Genomic DNA, 25348 nt, shown 5'->3' with positions numbered 1-25348 from the left:
TATGTCATTTAGAGGGTAGCGTGAGTAGAATGTACCCATGATGTAAAATTAATTTATTCAATTCTAGGGGGTCATAATATTTTGATTCTCTTACCTCGTTTGGAGAGGTCGAGGAAATGGGGCATGGCTTTTCCCAGCCTAAATGATCAGATATGTGGGAATTCCTCATTGTGTTGATTCTCCATGTATGTAAAAACCTTTAAGAATTATGGTTTTTGCTTGCCCTCTTCATAATTTAAACATCATCGATTTTCAAGTTTGAGGTTAGCCCCTTGATGACTTGTCTTCCTTCTTGGAGTTATATATGATCTTTCCATGACCATCTTCACTAAAGCCTCGGGTTTCATCATTCTGCGCCATCTTCCATGTTGTTTGGGAATTCCCTCAAATTATTCATAATTTGGTGACTTTCGAACCTATTTTCCCTTTTTTAAATCATTTTCTTTTCCCGTGGAAGATTTTTGTTGTCGATTTGTAGTACATTACCTTTTGTCTCGTCTTGCCCACGAGTCCATGTTTATTATTGGTGATCTTTTTCGTCCGTATTTCTTACATTTGTTATTTGTATTATTCCTTTTTGAACTAGGGATGAGTGGTGTAAGAGATCGTGAAATTACTCCTCAGAGTTTCTAGGCCGCCTCTAGACAGTTGATTTATCCTTCTACTGCTCATGAAGTTGGGGGACGTCAATCAAATTTTAAAACTGAAATCAAATTTTTTAAAAAGCAACCTTGGACCAATGGTTCTTCGATAACATAGAAATATTTAACAATTGTTCCTCATGAAGATCAATTGATTTATTTCTTTCCCACTATGCTTAACATTACCTTCTCTTTGGACCTAGTGACCATACATGCCATTATTCCTTGGGTGGATTCATTGTGGATTGTAGGTTTGAGTCCCATTGGGCATCACTCTATGTTTTTGGTGTGTCTCCCATATCTAGTCAAACAAATGACTTTGATTTATAATTTTCTTTCCTCAAATGATACCAAGGCGCTGAGGGAGGAGAAACTCTCTAGGGAATTGGAATATAGTAGGTATGAGGAAAAGTCGGTGAGTTAAAGAAGAAGTGGAAATAAGTGATTCATGTCCTCCAAGAATATAAGAAGAGATTCATTGAAAGGCATCAATTGACTCAAGATTATTTTAAAGAGTGGATCCAATTATTAGATGCAAAAAATAATCAACCTGGCATTCTTTTGGCCATATGTTTAAAGGGGGAATTAAAGGAGAAAAAGATAATGGAAGCACAAATTTTGGATTTTGATAAGAATGTTGTTGTGCTTCATCGTGAAAATGAGATTCTGAAAAGTGTCCAGGTCAATACAAATTTGAGGGGTCCAAAGATAAAGAGGTTTATTTAGCCTTAGCCAATGTAAAACTAAAGAGGGTCTACCGAGAGGCGTGTCCTCTCCTTGAAAATAGGGTTCTTGATTTGAGTTTTGAAGTCTTCCATCTTGCCAGGGAATTTTCAAAATTTGAAATGTAGGAGGTTATCACAAGTGCATGAAGTTTTGAAAATGCGATAACTCATATTTGTGTTTAGAACCCCTCAGTTTCTTTCGTGACTTCTAGCCTTGATCCTAGTTAGGTGGTCTGGGAAGGTCGGTTGGATAAAAATAGTTTTTTGTAATTTGTCTAGGGGAAATTTTCTTTTGTATTTGATTATGGACTAATATGGTTATATATGACTTTTTAAGCAATTTTGTTTCCCTGCATTTTAACTATTTTTTTCTTCGTGGTTTCGTTAGATTTTCTCTATCATGTGACTTCAAAAAGATTTCTTGTTTTGTAAAGATCCTAACTCTAGTGTTTGTCCATATTTTTTCTAGTAGTAACCAAATTTTCTTCATTAGCTTAACCTTTGGGTAGCCTTCAACTCACTAAAAAGACACATCTTATTTTGGCATTTCCTTTGTCAAAACTAGCATTTATTTTCAATGATTGGATGATTTTAACTTTAGAAAATTCCCATCTTTGGTAACGAATGGGTAATAATATTGTCTACTTATGACTTATGTCCTGAGCAATTCTCGGCCCCTAGTAAATATGGGTGTTCTCAGTTCATAGTAAATTTTTCCTCTATGGGCCTTTCTCAGTCAAAATCGATGTTTCTTTATGATTCCTTAAATTAAATAGGGATGTTCCTATTTTATAGGAACTTTTTCCTCTTTGGATCTTACTCGATTAAAATCGATACTTCTTTATGATTCCTTAAATAGGGATGTTCCTGATTTTTAGGATTTTTTTTCTCTTTGAATTTTACTCGATTAAAATCGATATTTGTTGTCACTCTATAATAGAGACATTCCCGATGTAGAAATACCCTTTGTTTTTCCCCTTCTTTGGTTTTTTAAACTCTAGAATAAAAATGGAGCGATATTTTTCAAATAGCCTTTCTTCTCTCCGGTGGCAAACTAGATTAAAAAAAACTAGATTTTAAATTTTTTTTGTTATTAGGAAAGTAAGGTTTGAAGCTTAAAGAAAAACTAGTTAACAATTTAATGAAATGAATTTGTAAGAAACACTTGTTAAAAAATTTAAGATTCGAATGAAGTGAAACTCATAATTAACATGTTTATTCATATTAAATACTTAGCAAATATCTTAGTGTAACTCTTAAAATTTGCAAACAATTACAAATATGTATCTTTTGTTCAATCGAGTTAGAAATTATATAATTCACTACTATTCACCATCTTCATGTTCAATACTTAATAATCTTATCATTTAACAACTCACAACAATTTAGAATACTTACTCTAATTACTATCAATTTTTTTTATATACGTGGTAAACTTTTTCAATTACTTTTTTTTTTGTTTTGTTGTCAATACAAGGTCAATTTCATTTGTTTGCAGCAAGTAGCTTATCTCACACAAACTAAACATTGCTTGATGAATTCTCCCATTGAACAAGTTCCCTCATTGCCTCCTCAATCTCTATTGTCCCTTGCATGCACACACTCAAGCAAAACCCAACAACACTCAAGCTCAAAACAACTTCACTTTTCACCTCATTCTCACCTTCACCATAATACAAATTATCAACAACCTCTCTTGACCTTTGAAGAAAAGACTCAACAATTTCTCTTATTCCATCTTCTCCTAAACTTGAAAGCCAATCACAATCCACTTTAGACTTTCCCATTTCAACATCCCAAGACATGTTCTTCTTTTCTTTCTCAACAAACTTGAATGACTTCATTTTGGAAATTTCTTCAAGGCCTTTGATGGAAGAACAAATTACTTCCTTAACATGTAGAAGTTCACTTTGTAACATGTTCACTTCTTCATTGACAAAATTATTATCACTTCTTTGAAACTCTTGTTGAAGTGATTTTAATGCAAGTGCTCCAAAATGCAAAACATCCACCAACTTTGACAATGAGCCCAAAAGCCTATTATAGCAACCACTATGAAATGGTACAAACCAAAAATTGGGCTCAGCTTCAGCTTCTATCACAAATTTCTTAAGCTCATTAACTTGCACTTTTAATTTTCTTTGATTCTCTTTCAATTGTAAATCGGTTTTGTCAACTAGGCTCAATGTCTCAATTGAATCAATGAGAATGGACAAACATTGAGAAAGTTCAAATTTGGCACATGTTGAAGCCCTTTTGGGCCAAAAAAGAAGATCCACAAAAATAGAACAAGAAAGCCCAATAAAAGTTTCAATGATTCTCTCTATCGCGAACTCGCTTGGCGGGCCAAAGTTTTTCCGGCCCAAAATTAAAACAGCCCCAATAATTGCCGATATACCACCAGCAGGCCCATACATTCGACTTCGTTGAAGGAAACTTGTGAAAATAAACCATGGAAGTAGAGACAAGAATCTCATCGGCATTAATCGATTAAACACGAAACATCCCAACACACCGTACACGGTACCAATAACAGTTCCTTGGGCTTTTACATTTGCGGCCCGAAATGTAGCTTCTCTACCTGAAACGTAACTTACAGCCACAGGAAGCCCAGACCAGAATCCACTTTCCTTGCTATACAATAAACCCATGTAAATGGATAGGCCCAATGAGAAAGAGTACTTAATCGCCGGGAGAAAATTTGAGTTTTTTAATGTTGTGGCCCAATAGGCCCATTTATCATTGCCTTCAGAATGATTTTCTTTTTCCTTAATGGGCTGGGCATGAGAATTAGTTGGGCCTTCGGTTGATGGTTTCATGTGAAGGAGTTTGGCACAAAATAGGAAGAAAAAGATTGGTAATTCTTGTTGAGATGTTGGAATGGTATGAAGGGATTGGAGAAAATGTGTGATGTTTTTTGAATTGGATTCTGGGACAGTAAGTGAACCACCACCTAGGTAGTTGTGTTTAGCATTTTTTATGGTTAGGTTAACATGTTCCTCAAGTGTGTTTAGACCATGTGTTAGGTCTTGGTTAAGAATGTTTATTGGGAATGTTTTGGTGGAACTTAAAGCTAATTCCATTCCTATAAGACTAGTATCTACCTCTTGAAGTTTCTTTCCCAAGTTATTGTAATGTGGTTTGAAAAAATTGATTGGAAGCCTCTCCCACTTCATGCCATCCTATTCAAAAAGAAGTTAAATTAATACACAAATATCACTTAAAGTATTTAATAAATATCACTTCACGCAGTCAATACATCGAAAGTTATTAGATTTAGATCATACACCCTATTTCAAATTCAATATATTTTGGTTATGTAATCTCGAATTTGTATATTATAAAATTAAATTAATTGATTTTATGAAAGGAGTTTGTTGAACTTACTAGATAGCGTAAGATGGTTGAAAAGATCTTGGTTCGTTTGGTCGTCAAAATCTTAGCACGAGAGATTAGTCCTAATGCAGAAGTGTTCTCCTTCTCACTAATTACCTTTACAAGAAGCTTCAATCTCTTCAAGATATTATTTGTTAATAGTTTGTAGTTTTTGTTCACCTGCATTAAACACAAAACAAACTTAGATTGTATTGTTGTTTTTTAAAGAAATCTTACATTTATTCTACTAAAAGCAACACCAATATTTAAAAAATTAAAGACACAATTAAAAAGTTTGTAGCAAGTCATTTTGAATTTTTGTTAGTTGCAGTATTATATCATATAAACTAAAATATTGAGAATACTCCAACATTTGGTAGTTTAGATTCTCAATAGTGTTGGATATCAACGTGGGACAAGAATGTAGATTATTGAATAATCCACTAATAATAAATTAACCCTACTATGAAATTAGTTAAGAAATGTCGAGCACTTGTTGACAATATACAGAATTGAGTGAGGGGCCACTAGAATCTACATTGAAGATCATCACCTTTATTTAAAATTCATTAAAACACACGAATGTTTAAAATCTTAAATCGACCTATTACTTAGACGATTTAAACGAGTTAGATAGATCTAAATCGTTGTAAGATTCAAACAATTTAAATATATGGACCTGAAAGATCTAGATCGTTGTAACACTAAGACGGTTTATATAGATGACTCAAATACATCTAGATTTTTGTAACAAACTTCCTTACAATATATATTATAAATTTTATGAATATATCTGTAATGTTTAAGCTTGTACAGGATAAGAAAGGATATTTAAAATCTTGATTTATTCCGCAGAATCTAATACATTAAAGAGGTGGAAACTTGTCATCCCTATATTTTTTTGAATGTTTAATTTTATTATTATTTTCCTAAAGTGGTTTGGACCTATGAAGCCATATTTATAAAGTCCAAATTGCAAAGAATTAAAGCATATATAACGTCACCCATTTAAATAATCCTAATGATTTACGTATCATATTCCATTCCATTGAACTAATTGTTAGTACTGAGAACCCAATTTACCTGCCTACCTCTCTATCCTATTATATCTAAGATTCATGGCTCCAAAGGGTAATTAATCCTATTTACAAAACCTTTTTTAATCAATCAACCAACATTTTCACTGTAAGTACAATTTATGGATGACGTGAAGATTCCACTTAAATGGTACTAGTAAATGTTGGGAATAAAGAATTTTAGAAAATGTAGTATCCTATTCAAATAATAGTATTTCTGTACGAATTTATAGTGCTAATTTGATAAGCAACTATTTCATTGGTGCAACTTTTGAACAACACTCATATTTGTCCAATATTAACAAGTTGTAATTTTGATTTGTCACCAATGCACTCAAAATACTATGGAGTTTTATTTATTAAAAGCTTATTATTACTAACAATATTTATAATAACAAACAAAACATATGACCAAGTTAATGACAGAACAACTTAACATCAATAGTTTTAATAAGACTGTATTAAGACTACATAGCTGATTTTAAACCAGTACATCTCTTTTTTATATATACATGCATGATACTAACACAATCATGTAAAAATGTTATTAATTTAATAAAATAAATTAACAGTATTAAATAATTTTGAATTTTACATAAAGAAATTAAATGTGATCTGTTCGATATTTTTAAAAAAAAAAAAACAAGAAATTAAATTTCACAACTAAATTGATAAAATTCAATATTTTGTTTAAACAGCCAATATTAACATTCTAATTGCTAAAATTTATATTCAACTATTAAGCATGGTAACTTAGTTTTATGTTCAGATTTCATATCTATTTGCAATAAAAATAATTTTGAGTTTTACATTAAGAAATTAAATGCGATCTATTCAATAAAAAAATTATTTTTTAAAAGAATAAGAAATTAAATTTCACAACTAAATTGATAAAATTCAATATTTTGTTTAAAACACTCAATATTAACATGCTAATTACTAAAATTTATAATAATTTATTAAGCAGGCTAACTTTATTTTATGTCCAAAATTCATATCTATTTGTAATAAAAATAATTACATCCATACATTTTTAATAAACATTTAAAAAAAAATAGTTTCATATTAATCATATTCATAACTACCAAGAGATATTTATAAAGACAAAACATGATATCTTGCACTCTAAGAAAAAAAACAACAAAAAAGCTTGTCTGATTTTTTATTGCCACTCATAACATAACAGTCAAAATCACAATGATGAAATGGAACACATAAGTCACAACAACAACAAAAAAAATCTAATTAATATTCAATATTATGCATTAAAAAATCTAATTAAAACTCAATAATATGTTCAATATTATACATTAAAAAATCTAATTAAAACTCAATATTATATTCAATATTATGCATTAAAAATCTAATTAAAACTTAATATTATGTTCAATATTATGCATTAAAAAATCTAATTAAAACTCAATATTATATTCAATATTATGCATTAAAAAATCTAATTAATAATGTTTTGAACATAGCATGAAGAAAAATGATAAAAATTAATTACCTGGTAGCAAGCAAAACGTGGAAAAGGAAGAAGCAATGCAAGCACACAAGCAATTACACCCAAACAAGTACTAGCAGCCAAATGAATAGGATGCATAATAGCATCAACATGAACACCATTTGAGTAAGCCAAAACATACACCAACACAATCTGTCCCAATGAAATTCTCTTAGCTATCACATGTGTCGATTGAGCTGATGGCAAAACCACAACAAATGCAGCCAAAGCCACAGCAATAGAAACTGTTCCTTCAGAGAATCTATTTGGGCCTATAGCCCACAAACTCAACATAGCCGGGCCTAAGCTTTGAATCGTAGCGTAAAGCCCGAGCCAACAACCGCGTAGCGCGTCTCCTAACGTCGCGTCGTTTATGATAATCAGAATCACGACGACGTAAGAAAACGCGGGAAATGTTATGAGACTTGTGATAGAAGTTGGTCCATAGAGTGTTACACTTGCAACTATGGTGCAAGCTAAGGCTGCTCTGAATGCTGAAGAGAGACACTCTTTCCATAATAAAGGAACGTTGAAGAAGTTCATAATTAGGTTAATTAGTGGTAATCTCTCCATTTGGTGTTTTTTTTTTGTGTTAGTGAGTGTTGCATGGGGTTTGGTTTTATAAGGAGATGTATAAGAAGAAATGAAGAGCATGTGTGATAAGTTGATAAGTGGTACTAATTAATTTCAATTTGAGAATTAATTAGTTATTTTTGAGGTAATGGATGTGATGTGATGGATTAATTAGGTTTGAGTATTTCATGTGGTAGTAGTACTATATGAGTATATGAATAATAATATTTTATTCTTTTGTAAGAGATGATGGAATGGAAGTGATGTATACGTAGGACCATATAGGCTGCACTATAAATGTTTGGTGTCAAACTATTCCTAATTTTTGTTCTAACAATATGGAGGTACGGAATGAAATTGATAAAGACACACGTCAAACATGTACATGGTCTATATATATATATATATATATATATATATATATATATATATATATATATATATATATATATATATATATATATATATATATATATATATATATATATATATATATATATATATATATATATATATATATATATATATATATATATATATATATATATACTCCATATATATATATATATATATATATATATATATATATATATATATATATATATATATATATATATATATAACTTCTCATTTATTAGACATATCTTTAATTCTTACAAATGAGGTTGAGAAGTGTGTCTAAGATATGTTAAAGAAAAGAAATAAATTAAAAGAGTTGTTTTGTATGAATCTATACATGTGTTTGACGCAAAGACATTTTGAATTTTATGTTGTTGTATTACTGGTGTTAATTATCTGTTTTTGGGACAAAATAGGACTAATAATTTAGATTTCGACCAATAAATAAATAAGTCAATTAAATATAAATAAGAAATCAAATTCAAATTGTATCGAAGAGTTTGTCTTATACAACTTTAATCATATAACTATTTCTAATTTGCCAAAAAAAAACAGTTGAATACTTTAAAATTTTAAATATTAATATATGTTTTGAGTTTAATAATTATGGATGGATGGATGAGGTAAAAAAAGTTACTCACATATTATAATATTATTTTTTGAAATATATGTAAAGTTAGGTTTAAAAAATGACCTAAAAGTAGATTTTTAGAATTTAGAATTTAAAGGTATTGCATAGACACACTATGTTAAAATCAATATTATATATATAATTAGTTAAAATATTTAAATTTATCATATTATATCAGTATTTTAAAATTAAAAATATATATTTTAAATATATATTTCTTATTAATTTATCGTATAAAATATTTTTTATTGTTGGTGCATATTCTTTTTCCTCAGTTATTTATAATGAATAGAAAATAAATAATATTTTACTAAAATATTAAGGTCTAGCTTTAAATAACATCTATATTAGACTCTTAAATATTTACATGCTGCTAAAATTGATTATGTCCAAGAAAAATCGACGTATAGTTATTTTTCAAAGTCAAATTTTTTTTTAATGAAACTTCATCTATTTATTTTCCCTTTTCAAACTAGAACCGCCTAGAGTAAATTAAAGCAAACAAAGGAAGAAAAAGAAGACTTGAACACAAAAAGAAAGCAGAAATCATACAGAAACGTCACAAGAAGGCTCTAGAGAAATACACTGATTTTCGAAATATTGATTTACTTTGACGCCGAATTTCTAGAACGTTGAAGAAGATAAAAACTTATGGCTATGTTGGATGGAATAAATTTATGATTCTCTCGGGATGAGATTTGAATTTCGCTACTTGTAAATAATTTTGAAAAATATTAAATTCACTTTTTGAATCTCTTACTTATCTCAGGAAATTTTAAATATGTCTTTGTTTTTATAGGTGAATATTTCGAAAGTATATTATTTTTAAAAAATATTTGATTTTTCCATGCGTGTATCTATATAGGTGTATCTATGTAAGCTTTCTAAGCTAGTGTACATTGACAGAAAATACAAATAAATTCAGTTTAGGAATTGTTTCATAGGTACATCTACGGAATGACTTAGCGTCAAAATATTCCGTAGATATACCTACGGAAGCATCTGATATAGTTTAAAACAGCATGATCACTTCTCCATTAATACATTTTTTCTTCAACACTCACTTTCACCACCCTAAAAAATCTTACTTCATCAATATCATTTTCTACTCCAGAGATCCAACCTTTTGGTGCAACAAATCAAATGGAGCAAGAGAAAACTGAATTTCAGGTAAATAGTCATCTTTATCCATTGCACTGCTCACTTTATGCATCAATTTTCTGCACAAAAAAAAAAAGAAGTTATGTTACTTCCGTAGGTACATCTACGGAACGTGTTGAAGATGAACATGTTTCGGAAGTGCATCTACAGAACGTGTATGTGTTGTTTTTTCCAGCAGTCTTGTGATTTTGTGTTATTTGTGTTATTGTTTACAAATAGGTATGGTGCACCCCGATAATATCTCAATAGAATTAGTTCCTTCAATCGATGTTTCACCGAAGGTTAAAGGGGTAGTCGTAAATGTGGCCGATGTCGGCGGTGACTTTAATAACAAGCAAGAGTTTGATGATCGGGAAAGCATGCTCACATGGATTTGTAGGAATGCAACTAACCTTGGTTTTGGTGCGGTAATAGGAAGATCAGATAATGGTACGACAAGAAGAAACGCTTTCGTAACAATGTTGTGGGAAAGAAACGGGAAATACCATCCTCCTCTAAGAAAATTTAAAAGAGACGACACGGATACTAGAAAATGCGAGTGTCCATTTAAAATTCGTGGTTACATGGTGGCTAGCAAGAAGTGGAGATTTAGTGTTATTTGTGGTTTGCATAACTATGACATATGCGCAAAATTACAAGGTCATCCTAGTGTATGTTCGCTCAATCTGGAAGAGAAGACATGTATTAATGACATGTCCTTAAATTTTGTCCAACCGAAAAATATACTTGCTACATTGAAACGGAAGGAACCCGACAACGTATCAAATATAAGGCAAGTGTATAACATCTGGTATCGCAATAATAAGGCGATTAGGAGAGATAGAAGTGAGATGCAACACCTGTTGAAATTGTTGGATGATAAAAAATATGTGTCGCGGTATAGAGCTTGCGACGATGGGGTTACTCTCCGAGATATTTTTTGGACTCGTCCTGATTCAATAAAGTTGTTCAACATTTTCCCGACAATGCTCCTTCTCGATTCTAACTACAAGACCAACAAGTATCGACTTCCATTATTTGAGATGGTCGGTGTTACATCCACCGAGAACATATATGTCGTTAGTTTTTCTTTTTTGGAGTGTGAAAAAAAGGATAATTTTATGTGGGCATTAGAGGTGTGTCGGTCATTTTTTAAGAAACAAGTTGAGATGCCTAAGGCGATTGTTACGGACCGCGATACCTCTTTGATGATTGTGGTGGCAAAGGTATTTCCTTCTTATAATACATTATTTTGTCGATATCAAATAACAAGTAATGTGAGAAGTAAGGTTAAACCCGCCGTAGGAAAGAAACAAGTAGAGACCGAAGGTGGAAAATCGGTGAAGCCCGGTGTGATTGTTGAACAAATAATGGATGCATGGACTCGTATTACAAATTCTTCGACAAAAGAATTATACACCGATTCCGTCATTCAATTTCGAAAAGTGTGTGAAAAGTATCAGGATTTATTGAAATATGTTGAAAGCACCATTCTTGATAAGGTGAAGGAGAAGTTTGTATGTGTGTGGCCTGATAATGTCTGACACCTTGGAAATACAACCACAAACAGAGTTGAATCGGCACATGCTAGTTTGAAAAATTGGTTGACTAATAGCAAGGGTGACTTGTGTCAAGATTGGGACACCGTAAATCTCATGATCAAAAACCAACACAATGAGATACAAACCACACTTGGTTAGAGCATTACGGTGTTGGAACATCGATTTAGGGATAACATACTTTATTCTCAATTTTTCGACAATGTGTCTTGGTATTATAAAGAAACTTTTTATAAAAGCTTCAAATGAAACTTTATAAAGAAACTTTTTATAAAAACTTCAAATGAAAATTTTGTTTGAATAGTTATTCTTAAAATGTAATTTTAGGTATTTCATCTATTTATGGAGAAAAAAAATTGTATGTCAAATTTACAAAAAACCACTTAATTTTGAAGCTATTTCAAATAGATTTTCATAAAAATTATTTTTGAAATACAATTTTTTTAAAAAATTGCGATTTTGCCTAAGTTTTGGTCTTCAATAATGTGTATTTATGTCATAGGATGTCAAAATTAGTGTTTCATTTAGAAAAAACGAATATAAAAAAACTTATAATATTTTTAAAAATGATTTTAGAAAATCTATATTCAAAAATACAAAGAAAAAATCTATTTTTTTAGATTATGTATATAAATGTTAAAGGAATGATGCTATTTTTTAAAAAGCGTAGTGAATAATGAACAATTTAAGGAGCAAATATATTCTTCTTGTAAGTGATTTTTGGGTAAGTTAAATCTCCTTGTAATTTCTACCGTTGGATATTACTTGTTACAAGGGTTTTCCATCTTCACGTGCCAAAATCTCATTTTTGATATGTTGAGAATTTTTTTTATAAGAATTTCTTTTATATGATAAGAAATTTACATTTTTATATATGATAAAAAATTTTATTATAAGGTGTAACGTGAAATGATGATTTTGAGTCAATTATTTAAATGCATTCATTATATAAAACATTTAAGTAATTTTTATCTGATTCGTTATATGAAGTTATTGCAGCTGTAGTCTATGAAATTCCTTTTCTATTTCAAGAATTGACACTCTGACTTTTTATAGTTAAATTTACAACAATAATAATAATTGAATCTAGTGCAAGACTTGGATCTATTTTAGAATTTTTCATGAACATTTTTATTTTTTCTTGATTCTTACCCTTTTCTAGACACTGGCTTCAAACTGATTGTTTAAATCGTTTTTTTTTCCTAACATCTTCGTTTAACAAGCAGTCGTTAACACAATTCATGTTAAGTTTTCCTTCTCAAATTGAATTGCAGAGAGTTACAAATTACAACAAAAGTGTTTGACTTTCATGCAGTGAACTAAGGAGAAGAAGTATATGTAACACGACATATATCTTCATTCCATTTTTCTTCAATGAATTTACAGTACCTTTTAAAATATTTAGATGTTCGATCATGTTTTAACAATGTGAATACTTCAACTTCATTAGTCGTTTAACAAGGTGGACTTTATTTTTGCGTGTCTTCTTTAGAGTTAATGATTCAAGCTTTGTTCACAACTCGTGCACGATAGTATTAGCTAATACATGCTCGAACAAGCTTAAACCAATGTACTTTTGAATCAAAGCTACTAATTTTTCGATTCTCTATCTTTCAAACTTTATCAATTTTCCCTCCAGATTTATCATTTTGCATGATTGGAATGTGCATGTCTTTGCCATATAAGTGATTTTTCATCAGTGGCTTCTAATATACATAATTGTCTGACATTAGTTTAAAAATATCTCCTTCATGAGTGATAAGAACTCTCCTTCTTTAATTACACATGACACAACTTTATTTAAGAAATGTGGCTAGAGTTGTATACTAGGATAAAAAAATGAGTTTGTGAATGTAGTGCACCAGGTAAGTTCTCAAGAAAGTGACGGGAATCAGTACAAACCCATAAATACCAAGTTTTTCTTCAGTCAGAACTTTCCTAGTCATGCATCAAAAACACTAACACGTTATTTTCAACAATAAAAATATTTGTTTTTTTTTTTAATGTGGAAGATCAAACGTTGCAACCATATATACCGAAAAAAATTCTTAATCTCAAAGCTCCAATAACTTTGATACCGTTGTTGAGAAATGTTTGAATAATTTTTTTTATGTGAACTCAAAATTGACACTAAGCGAAAGAAAAAGTAAAGAAAAATAGTGGTAAAATCATATAAAAAACTTTTAATGCAAAAAATCCTCTCTCAAGAAAAGAAAAAATCATGTGATCTACTCCAGTAAAATATCTTTATTATAGAAAAGTATAATTGCAAAATCTCTTGATACATAAAGATCTCTCTCAATCTCACTCGTCTCGGATTATATACAATATAGTTCAATTTTATTTTTTTGGCTTATCACCACCGGTATAGTCCGGTTCAGGGGTCAGTCTGGCATCAAGTGGGTTCAGTCCCCTCCCGATCGCAGTTATGAGGGATCGAACGGTGGTTCTCCCTACCAAGTTCAGTGTCAATCACCACTGAACCAACCAACGATTGGTTCATTCAACTTTCACTAAACAATATTGAAAGCTAGATTATCTCTTAAACATACTAGAACTTTATTTCTCACTATCACTCTTGAATTAGATGGTGAAATTTTTTACGAAATCTGCTATTTATAAGAGAATAATGTGATTTTGAAATTTTAAAAAAGATCCAACCATTAATGTTTAGATTTTGTTCACTGCTACTGTATGGCATGAAACCATAGAGCATGAAACTATCCAACCATTCTGATTGTAGTATCCCAACAACACCAGCAAGAATTTTTAAGTTTGAATGCTTTGGATCATAATATTCGCACCTATTTTACTCATACTTGGGATATTAATGATAAATATTATTCCATTCTAGAACTAGAAATAGAGAGAGACATGGAAGCTACGATGGAGGTGAGCTTCTGATGTGGTTGAGCGAGGGCGTATCTGCAAGGTTAACACTTCGACGCTTAAATCAGTATGTGAAAAAGTGGAGAGTATTCAAATTATATTTGAAACTTGTTATCGGAAATGACGACATTCTCTATATATATGGTAGGGGACTAATGGCCTCGCTATCTTTCAATCGTGTAATGTCGAGGACCGTTGGATGTGCTTGAGGCATAAATCTCCTGTAGTAGGATGTAGGATAGTTCTATGGTAAGGAGAAGATTCTAGAGACATAACGGTGGAGCAGGCCCAAAATATATGACTTAGAATGTACTATCTCATAATGGTTGGTTCTATAGGGGTATGGCCGGCCCAAAACAGTTACTCCCGTAACTTACTAGGTACCAGGGAGTCTTTAGTGACTGCGGTCGACTTTCAACCCTCTGACTAGTACCCAGATGGCTGCCTCCGAATGCCCATTAGTTTGGGGGTGATTTTTGTCGCCATGATTTTTGGTAAAGCTTCTGCTTCAATCTATTTGATAAAATAATCAGCGGCTACAATCAAGTATCTGAGTTGGCAGGGCGCCAAAAGGACCAAGAAGGTCCAATCCACATTGCATGAACGACCATGGTGAGGTTAGAATGTGTAGTCCGATGGATGGGGCATTGAAGACGACTTAGTGCCCCTGATATTAGTTGCATTTCTTTATATAATCTTGAGCGTCTCGGGCCATGGTCCATCAAACGTATCCCGCTATTAGAAGTTTTCTGGACAAGGCAGCTTATCCTAGTTATCCCCATGTGGACCTCTATGAGAGCGTAGCTAGCCTATTCCTTTTCTAGGCATCTTAGCAGGAGGGTGGGGAGACCTCTCTTGTATAAGTTTCCCCCAATTATTGTGTATCCAATATTCCTCATATTTACGAAGGTTTCTTCTGATGGATTTGGGGGAATATTCTCATGCTCAATGTACTATTTGATTGGAGTGATCCAAGAAGGAAGGGTTCGTACACCTATGGTCATCAAAGTTTTCTCCACTTGTCTAATACTTAGCATTTTCTTTGTTTCCTAGACGATTGAATGATTGATTATGGGATTTTGCATGCTGGTTAACCGAGATAGTACATTGGCACAAGTGTTTTCTTTGCGGGGGACATTGGTGATTTCTTATTACCTGAAATTTGATGATTTTTTAGTATCTCACTAAAGGTACTTTTTTTTAATAAAGGGTATTTAGCTTGAGCTTCACCCCGGATTTGAGAGCGACTAACTGGGAATCTGTTCACTTGAGGCATTCCCCTACCTATTCGGCTTAAGTTATCCCTTCCATTATTGCCTTGTATTTAGCTTGATTGTTGGTGGTTGGGAATTTGAACTTCAACAAGACTTCTATCATGAGTCCACAACTGATTTCTAGAATAACTTTTGCTCTTCTTCCACGGCTCTTGGATGATCCATCTATGAGTACCACTCAGGTGCGGTCTGGTGTAGATGGCACAACAGCCATCTTCTCTTAGAAGTTAGAGAGCAATTGTGTTTTTAGTACCTTCCTTGCTTCAAATGAGATTTCAAAGTTGGATAACTCTATTGCCCATTTCGTTAGTATCCCAGCCAGGTCTGGCCAATAAAGCACTTTCCTCAAGGGTAAATCTGCCCAAACTACTCTATAGTGTGTCACGAAATATCATATGAGCTTTCGAGATGCCACCACCATTTCTAGGGAAGCTTTCTCAATTATTTGATACTGAGTTTGTGCTTCGGCTAGGGCCTTCGATACAAAACATATCGGACTTTGCCTGCCATTCATTTCTCTTATGAGTATGACACTCACCTCCTTTTCGACAACTGCTAGGTAAATATGCATAACCTCCACTGTCGTCCGTTATATGAGTACTAGTGGAGTATCCAAGATTCTTTTCAAGGTTTTGAATGCATCATTGTATTTGGTAGTCCATTAGAACTCTGTTTGTTTCCTCAACAACCTGTAGAAAGGTAGCGCCTATTGAGCGGATCTGGAGATGAACCTATACAAAGGAGTCTACATCCCATTTAGTCTTTGATTATCCTTCTTTGAAGTTGGTGCCTTCATCAGACAACCGCTTCACATTGATCAAGGTTTCCCTCAATTTCTCGCTTTGTCAAATAGAAAGCTGAAAAATTGTTGGCCCTCACAGTAAAAGTGCCCTTTTCAAGGTTGAGCCCCATATTGTATAGTCGGACCCTTTTAAACACCCATTGAAGATGTTGTGTGTGAAGTGTTTTCTCACTAAACTTCACTATCATGTCTTCCATATGTACTTCCAACATTTCCCATATTTCTTCTTATAAGATCTTGTTTATTATTTATTGGTAGGTTGCTATGGAATTTTTAAATCCGAAAGGCATGACATTGTACTAATAATTGGCTTGCTCTGTCATTAATGCAGTTTCCACTTGGTCGGGGTCCAAACATTAGTATCTAGTTGTATCAAGAATATGCGTCCATGAAGGATAAAAACTAGTAGTCGTTCTAATTATCAATAAGTTAGTCAATGTTGGGAAGTAGATGCGAATCTTTTTAGACATGCTTGATTAGGTCGGTGTAGTCAACACACATCCTCCATTTTCCCGAAGCCTTTTTGACTAGAACCATGTTAAATAACCATTCAGTATAATTTGCTTTTGAAATGAACTTGGCATCTGGTAGTAACAACATCACATTATATATATATATATATATATATATATATATATATATATATATATATATATATATATATATATATATATATATATAAAATATATATATATATATATATATATATATATATATATATATATATTATCTACAAGGTTAACTCGTATAGATATTAGAGAAATACTTTTTACCGTATATACATATTCATCATTTTTTTATCTTGCATTGATATATATATATATGCAACACTAAAACAATTTAGGGTCGGTCCTGACTTGTTAGAGGCCCTGAGCCAATAATAAAAGTTAAGCCCTAATAAGAAACTAAGCAACTAACCTTGAATTTCTATTTTCCTTTTTTGGGTTATTATATAAATTTAATAATAAATAGATTTACTACATGGTGAATCTTTAAGTATAAATTTAAATATAATTTTTATATATTATTATTCAAAGCTCATTCTTAAAATAATTGAAAAGTTATGCATATATGTTTTTTAGTTATATTAATATAAGTTGTATTTTTAATTATATGCTAGTAAGAGACTCATACATTCGCACGGCTCGTGCAGAATAGTTAAAAATGTTGAATAAATATAATATAGTGATGTATTTGAGTGTTGTATACGAAATATAAAAAAATAATTATAATTGAAATGATGTTATTAATCAAAGTTCTCGAGTGGACTTAACAGAAGAAGAAGATTTTTAAAATGAAAGTTCTCAAGTGAAAATGAAATTGTAAAATATGCTTAATCCAAGACTTGAACCGACTATCATTCAAGCAGTAAATCATGCATATAACCACTCGGCAACCATTCGAGTAGTGAATCTTGCATATAACCACTCGAGTATCTTCTAATTCTGAGGTTCTAAATCGTGGGTCTGATTAGCCTGACCTAAAACCGACCTTGAAACAATTGATACATACAGTGTAATTTCTATAAGTGGTACCAAAATAAGTGTATGCATAGCACTAGCACAACTCTAGATATTATCATCTCTAATGTATAATCTCGTATAGAGAGGAAGATGCACTACTTTCTTTTCTTAGCTAAGATCCCACTATGCCGTATATCTCGTAGGCTGCTTCCTAGTTTAGTTTGGAACAAAATCTTTTTGAATTCTCTTGAGCGTCACGCTAAGAAAGATTTAGTGGGAGTAATCTTTCCTTTTATTTATGTTTTCGGTCCAATATAAAATACGGAAAAGAAATCATACACGCCTCCTTATTACTTTTAGCACTGCCAAATTACTTAAATTGTTCAAGAATCTTAGAATTTAGATTTTAGATTGTAAGGTGGCTTCTACTTATAAATATTTATTAAGTTGGTACAAAATGAATTTATACTTTAAAATAACAAGTTTTAATAACAGAAAAGTCTCAAAATTTAGAGCTGACTTTATGTAGAATGACACATTTCATCTTATAAGTTGGTTGTATAGTGGTGAGTTAGGTCAAATTTTTAATTTTAATATGATATTAGAGTTTATCGAACGAACATGATTTGTCCCCCATTAATATTTACATACCAAACTTAATAGTACCGAATGTGATGAGGTGTATTTGAAAATTCTTAAACGCTAAATTGATAAGAAATAGTGATTTTATATAGAATGACATTTTTTATCTTATAAATTAGTTTGCTAAGAACCAACTAGGTCAAACTTTAATTCTAAATATCAACCTATGAAGTATACATAGACTCCGACATGGATATCGTGATACGACATGGACACTTCGACATTAATAATGTCAAAAATATAGAAACATTGACACCGCTACACATAAGATAATATTGTGCTTCATTTATCCATATATTACTAAAAGCGTTAAAAATATTCTAATCAAAATTAATGTTAATTTTTATTGATAAGATTGTTTTAATACATATTTAAACTTTTTAGATGTGTGTGAGATTTATAAAAAAAAAAAAAAACATATAAATGTGTGTTGAAAAAAAACAATTTTCTGTTTGAAGTATTTGGCGGAGTTATTTAATTTGTGATATGAATGTCATACAAGTGTCGGATATTGATTAAAAGAGTGTCGAAGCAATGAAAAATCAATTTTTAAAGAATATTTGTCTAACTTTTTCGACAATTATTTAACTTTTTTAACACGTGTCATACGAGTGTCATATAAATAGATACTGACGCATGTCAATGACGCATGTCAAATATCGTGTGACACTTGATGTTCGTGATTCATAAATATAAATATGAACTTATGGTTTTCTTAGAATATAATTTGGTTGATGTTTAATTTTGAAGTATCTCTATCAATTATTTTTTAGCCTCAAGACTTGTAGACATGTATAAGATATTTGAATCTTATGAAGTTTATATTATTCCAAACAAATTATATATATTAATCTGCTGCTCAGCTTTAACGAACTAGTTATAAGACTGTGATCACCATGATAAGTGCACTATTGTTCCCCACTTGACCTTTCCTAGCTCTCAAGGGAAACGTTTTAAAAAATTTGGAATGGAAATAAGCTAAGTGGAAATCTAGGTAGATCCCATTTTAATTTAATCGTGCATGGCAGAATTCTTTTATTTCAATGTCTGGTTCTGAGTTTCACGTTGAAACCAATGCCACTAACTACCAGCACAAGCACACACCTATGAAGACTTGTGAATTTTTTTAATAGTTTTCTGATTACGACTTAGTTAGGTAAGAGTTTGAGGAACTTTTAATGATATAAGAGTTTTTATGGAAAAAGTTAATATAGGAATATTGTCTTTATTTGTGGAAAAAAGAAAGTATATTGTCTTTACATACTACTACCTCCGGTCTCATTTATAAGAAAAAAATTTCTTTTTAAATACATTGAATAAATAATAGAAAATTTCTTTACCCACCTCCCTATGGGGGGTCACCCCCAGCGAAATTCTCAAACTACCCCTGCTTCGGAAATGAACTTCCGAAGCGCTTTTTTTTTAAAAAATTTCCTTGATTCGGAAGTTCATCTCCGAAAACACCTCATGGGGGGTGTGTTCGGAGATGAACATCCGAAAACACCTCATGGGGGGTGAATTCGGAAGTTCGTTTCCGAATTATGCAGAAACTGTGTTTTTTTTTTATGTTTTTTCTTAAACGCAACCGCATTTTAATTAAACGTTACCGGCAAATAAAATAAACAATAGATAGACTGAAAACACTAATATGATAAATAAACAAAAAAAATACTAATATGAAAATATTATATACAAACCGAAATAAATAAAAATAGTGTGCTAAATATACAATCCAAAATCAAAAAATGAATAAACCCCACCACTACTGGGTGTGCCTAACCCGCTCACCCTGGGCCCTCCTCTGCCGCCTGTACCCCGCCGCACGGCCCGCATCAGTGACGATCATCTCCATCACGGCGACTGCCTCTGGTCCGCCCTGATGAATGACACCTCGATGCAACGCGTCCCGCCCAAGCATCTCTATCCGCTGGCAGATCGGAAGGAGATCAATGGCGTGGTCATCCTCCGCCTGCCGGTTCTCCAGGATCTCCTCGTGTGCTGGCCTAGGAGCGCCGGGAACGTCGGGTCTCAAGAGAGGATGGGACACCCGGTAGAACCATGTGACGTACCCCTCCACACTGTGCCAGTCCTGGGTGACCCGCATGCGACGGTACTCCTCCGGTACCACATGATGCTGCCACTCCTCCCATATGGCAGTGAGCTGCACTCTGGTCACTGTGTCAGGAGCAGCCTCGAAGGGTGACCTGGGTATGATCTGCACGAACCCAAACTGCCGCATGCACCGCTCCGGGAGATACCGGACCATGATGCCGGTCCCGCATGCCAACCAGCCTGAATATAGAGCAACCCCGTCGAATGGGACAACCTGAGCATAGTCGGCGAACGGCCTCCAGGTGACATCGTCGTGCATCGTGCGGTCCAGGTACAGGCGGTATGGTCCCACCGCATCGTTCCCCCTCTGGAGGGCGTATCTGGCGGCCCTGGGCATGGCGTCAACGTACGCAGGATCGATGTGGAAGTCGTGGATGCGGGAGAAGTAGGAGATGATCCAGCTCTGAAACACAAATACGATAATGTATTAAAAATAAATACGAAACATAAATAAATAAATAAATAAATACGAGAATGTGTTAAAATCAAACGTACCGTAAGCAGAGTGCAGGATCCGACCAGCTGCCTCGTCCTCCAGTTGGAGGCCTCATTCAGCTTCTGGTAGAGATATGCCAGAGTAGCTGCCCCCCAGTTCCACTGGTGAACGGTATCCAGGTCCATGAAATAGCGGAGGTAGGCCACGTCGACGTACCTGGCGCTCTTGTCCACAAAGCATGCAGCTCCTACCAAATGCATGTACCAGCACCGAAGAGCGCAGCCGCGGTGGTACTCCCTGAATAGGTCGTTACCCTCCTGCTCAGCCTCGACCGCCGCGTCCAGGTGGAACTCAAAATAGAGGCTCAGTGTGTTGAACCGGACATGAGGCCCAGAAGTCGAGACGCACTTCAGGTGAGCAACCTCGTGCGGCAGGCCCAAATAGTGCATCATCCACTCAATGGCCTCGACCCTCTGGATCCTGGAGTGGTCCAACAGCGGCCCCCTAATAGGCAGGTGGAGAAGACACTGGACGTCATGCAAGGTGATCGTCAACTCCCCCACCGGCAAGTGGAAAGAAGACGTCTCCTTGTGCCAGCGCTCCACAAATGCCCCCTGCATGCCGGTGCTGATGGTGGTGTACCCGGTCATGCAGAGCCCACAAAGCCCTGAACCTCGCACATGGTCGTTAAACCACTGAGCTGCTGGTTTAAACAGACCGAAAATCTTCCTGGAGTGGTTCACCATTTTCAATGGCTCTCTCTCCTGTTACAAAAAAAAACAAATAAGCGAGAAATAAACGGTAAAATTATAAAAAATGGTGACAAATAAACGGCTAAGTTAAAAAAAATACCTCTCCCTCCCAGATCCGCCGAGCGACGTGATCCTGGTAGTGAATCAGCAGGGAAGTGTCAAAAGGCCCTCCCGGAAAGCTATCCACCTCCTGCTCCTCCTGCTCCTCCTCCTCCCCGACTGGAGGGTCAACATCCGGTATGACCTCCTCCTCCTCCTCATCCTCATCCTCCTCCTCTCGTTGGCGGGAAGAAGATACCCGAGCCAGCCTACTCCTAGATCCTGAAGCAGATGAACTCTCCACCAAGTCCTGTGGAACGCGGACACGGTGTCCCCGTCCCTGCCCCCGTCCCTGGGTCGACGCCAGATGCGCCGCCGCCCGCTCGCGTCTAGCCGACGCAGTCTGGGACTCTCTCCCCTGTCTGATGCGTGCTGGCTGGTCTGACATGATCCTGTAAACAATCGAAATCGATTAATATGCGAGACAAATGAAAAAACAAAAAAAAATGAACTTCTGGTACAGTTCGGAAGTTCATTTCCGAAAACTGGGATGGAGGTGTTTTCGGAAATGAACTTCCGAAACACCCCCACGCAGAGCTTCTCTGCAACCTCCAATGGCAGACCCAAAAACCTAAACCAAATCCATTTTTTTGCCTACTAAACATCCTAATATCAACACTAAGCTATCTTAATGTCATTTTTTCAGATTCTAAACACCCTAATATAGTTTAATCAAATAGATCTAAAACTTGAAAAAACAATGATAAACTTACCAATTAGTGTTTAATGATGAGTTTGGTTGAGTTTGGAAGAAGAGTTTGTCTACTTCACACTTGCTTCTGCAGAAATTTCGCCTATGGAAGTGTTTGATGATGATTAGGGTAAATGATTTGGGGGAGGGGGAGAGTTCTGCTTAATCTGCAGAACGCGTTTTATTTCGGAAATTCATTTCCGAAATTGTAGTTTCGGAAATGAACTTCCGAAATAAGACATTTTTTTCAAAAAAAAAGGCGCTTTCGGAGATGAACTTCCGAAAACACCTTTTTCATGCATTTCGGAAGTTCATTTCCGAAGTCAGGGGTATAATGGGGTTTTCACCAGAGGTGGACTAGAAGATAGGGAGGTGGCCAAAGAATTTCTCAAATAATATATCTAGACAGTATGTGGTCTAGATATATTATTTATTTAATGTATTTTAAAAAAGAATCTTTTCTTATAAATAGGACCCGAGGGAGTATTGCATAGGATGAAGCCCGTGTTTGATGTCAATATTTAGTGTGTGAAAAATTAGAATTGGGATCCTCTCCATTTCTTTTGAGAAATGGAGAGTTCCATTACCAAAGTATTAGTGTATAATTGTTAGCTGAAGATTTCGTTTTGTAATATTTGTCCTTCGAAGAAGTGGAAAATCGAAGGAAAGATGGTTACTGATGGTCATGCTTCGAGAATAAAGATTTCTAAGTTCATTAAGAAGATAGTGAATACTAAAAGCTAGTGAAAGTATGTGTCTTCGGGGACTTAGACAAAATTTATAAAATATATTCAAGTATTATTACTTAGCGTGTTTTCGTAGTGTTTTTAATACACTGCCACGCGTCGAAGACGGACTCAGGCGGGAAGATTTGAAATTCGAAGACGGTTTCGTAACTGTCCAAGTAACAGATGGCGTCGCTAGAAGTTCTTATGAGAGACGTGGCAGCAGATTAGTGTAGGACCGTTAAGGTCGAGACTAGTATAAATAGGAGTCTTAATGTTAGGATTCTGTGTGTTCATTTTGTACAAATCACTCACATATTTACTCAAGTATCAAGCGTTAAGAGAAAGAGTTTGCTGAGAAAATGTACGTATGACACCACCACTTTAATACATGTGTATTATCTTTCGTTTTCAAATATCTTCCAGAATTACTGCATTTCGTTTACTTCTCGCCATTTACATTTCTGTATCTTTACTTTAATGTCATTTAATTTCGAATTACTTTCATGTTATTTACCTTCAAAGTCTTTAACGTTTCTGCATTTTAAGATTCCTTACGTTTTAATAGTCCTTTTAATTTCATATGTTATGTTGCTTATCTTTGCGTTGAAATCACACTTACATATAACAAAGTGATTATCAAGATCATTTGTTCTTTAATCGAACAACGCTTATTTAAGAAGACAAATCATGAATATGGTTCAAATGAACATTGATAACAATCCTTTTGACTATGCGTCCTATGATCAATCTAGTCGATCCTGCGAGTAATCAAATCATATTTATTATAGTTTGGAAGACTAGCGGTTGTTTACCGGAAATCACCGTAAACAAATTGGCACGCCCAGTGGGACATGTGTCAAGCGGATTGTTTTAATCAATTGCTTTATTTTTGTCTAGACAATATCAAGATCTTGTATGAACCTTAGGAACGGTAAATTAAAGAACAGTGCACAACCGATTCCCAAACGAAGGTACAACAAGAAAATGGCCGCTACGGCCAGTGCAGGGGGTGATCGAGATCCCCCACAAGGTTCAGGATCAGGAGCGGCAAATTCGACTTCCACTCAAGGAACACGGGATGCAACGGGTCCGAATGGATCGAGACCTGCAGATAATTCCCAGGCTATGCCTGAAACTAATACAGGACCCTCAGGGACTACTCCAGTTTCAGTGTCGACAACCGCACCCTCATCCACAAGTCCAGAAGACGTATTGTTTTCATCGACAAATGCTGCAAATAATTTGTCTGGTCAAGGCACGAATTCTACTTTCGAATGGAGACCAAATAGTTCATATGGAATGCCATACCCATATGGAACAGGCGTACGAGGGGCAGGACCTATATATGCCCCAACTAACAATGCGACATTTTCACCGAATGTTAGTTCAGTGGGTCGAAGTGCATACAACACTAGTTTTTCTACCCAGGTGCCCCACTTTACCACAAATAACCAAGCAGCATTTCGACAAGAAATGGATGCAAGCAACCATGATATGGTAGGGGTTTTGGCCAGAGAATTAACTTCAGTTTTAAGCCCACTAATGGCAAATGTTACTACTACAAATAGGGAAAACATGGAGACTTTCCAAAAGATATCATCTCAGATGAATCGAATGGCAGAATTCATGGGAGTAACACCACCTAAAAGGAAAGACAAACAGCCTTCGAATCAAGAAGAGAGGCCCATTTTGGAACGCGTACAAGATATAGTTCCGTCATCTAGGACAGCCACTAGGGATGTAGGCCCCTCACGAAGAGCAGAGATGTTCGAAGGGACTCCAGTAATTAACTTAGAAGCTTCAAATCAAAGAGCCGTCCCCGTTCGACAGGAAACAG

General features: G+C 34.2%; 1 protein-coding gene across 1 annotated transcript; it reads right to left on the bottom strand.

Moving 5' to 3' along the window:
- Positions 1-2613: 2613 nt before the first annotated feature.
- Positions 2614-8023, bottom strand: LOC131621414 (uncharacterized). The gene is made up of 3 exons (XM_058892456.1): positions 7325-8023; positions 4754-4921; positions 2614-4548 (listed from the first exon to the last, which is right to left on the bottom strand). The coding sequence occupies exons 1-3, from the start codon at positions 7973-7975 to the stop codon at positions 2887-2889; spliced, it is 2481 nt and encodes an 826-aa protein (XP_058748439.1). The 5' UTR covers positions 7976-8023; the 3' UTR covers positions 2614-2886.
- Positions 8024-25348: the final 17325 nt, after the last annotated feature.

This window comes from Vicia villosa, unplaced genomic scaffold (assembly GCF_029867415.1).
Source record: "Vicia villosa cultivar HV-30 ecotype Madison, WI unplaced genomic scaffold, Vvil1.0 ctg.000004F_1_1_1, whole genome shotgun sequence".
Classification (NCBI taxonomy): Eukaryota; Viridiplantae; Streptophyta; class Magnoliopsida; order Fabales; family Fabaceae; genus Vicia; species Vicia villosa.
Note: the sequence above shows the minus strand (reverse complement) of the source record. Positions and strands in the feature narration are given on the sequence as shown.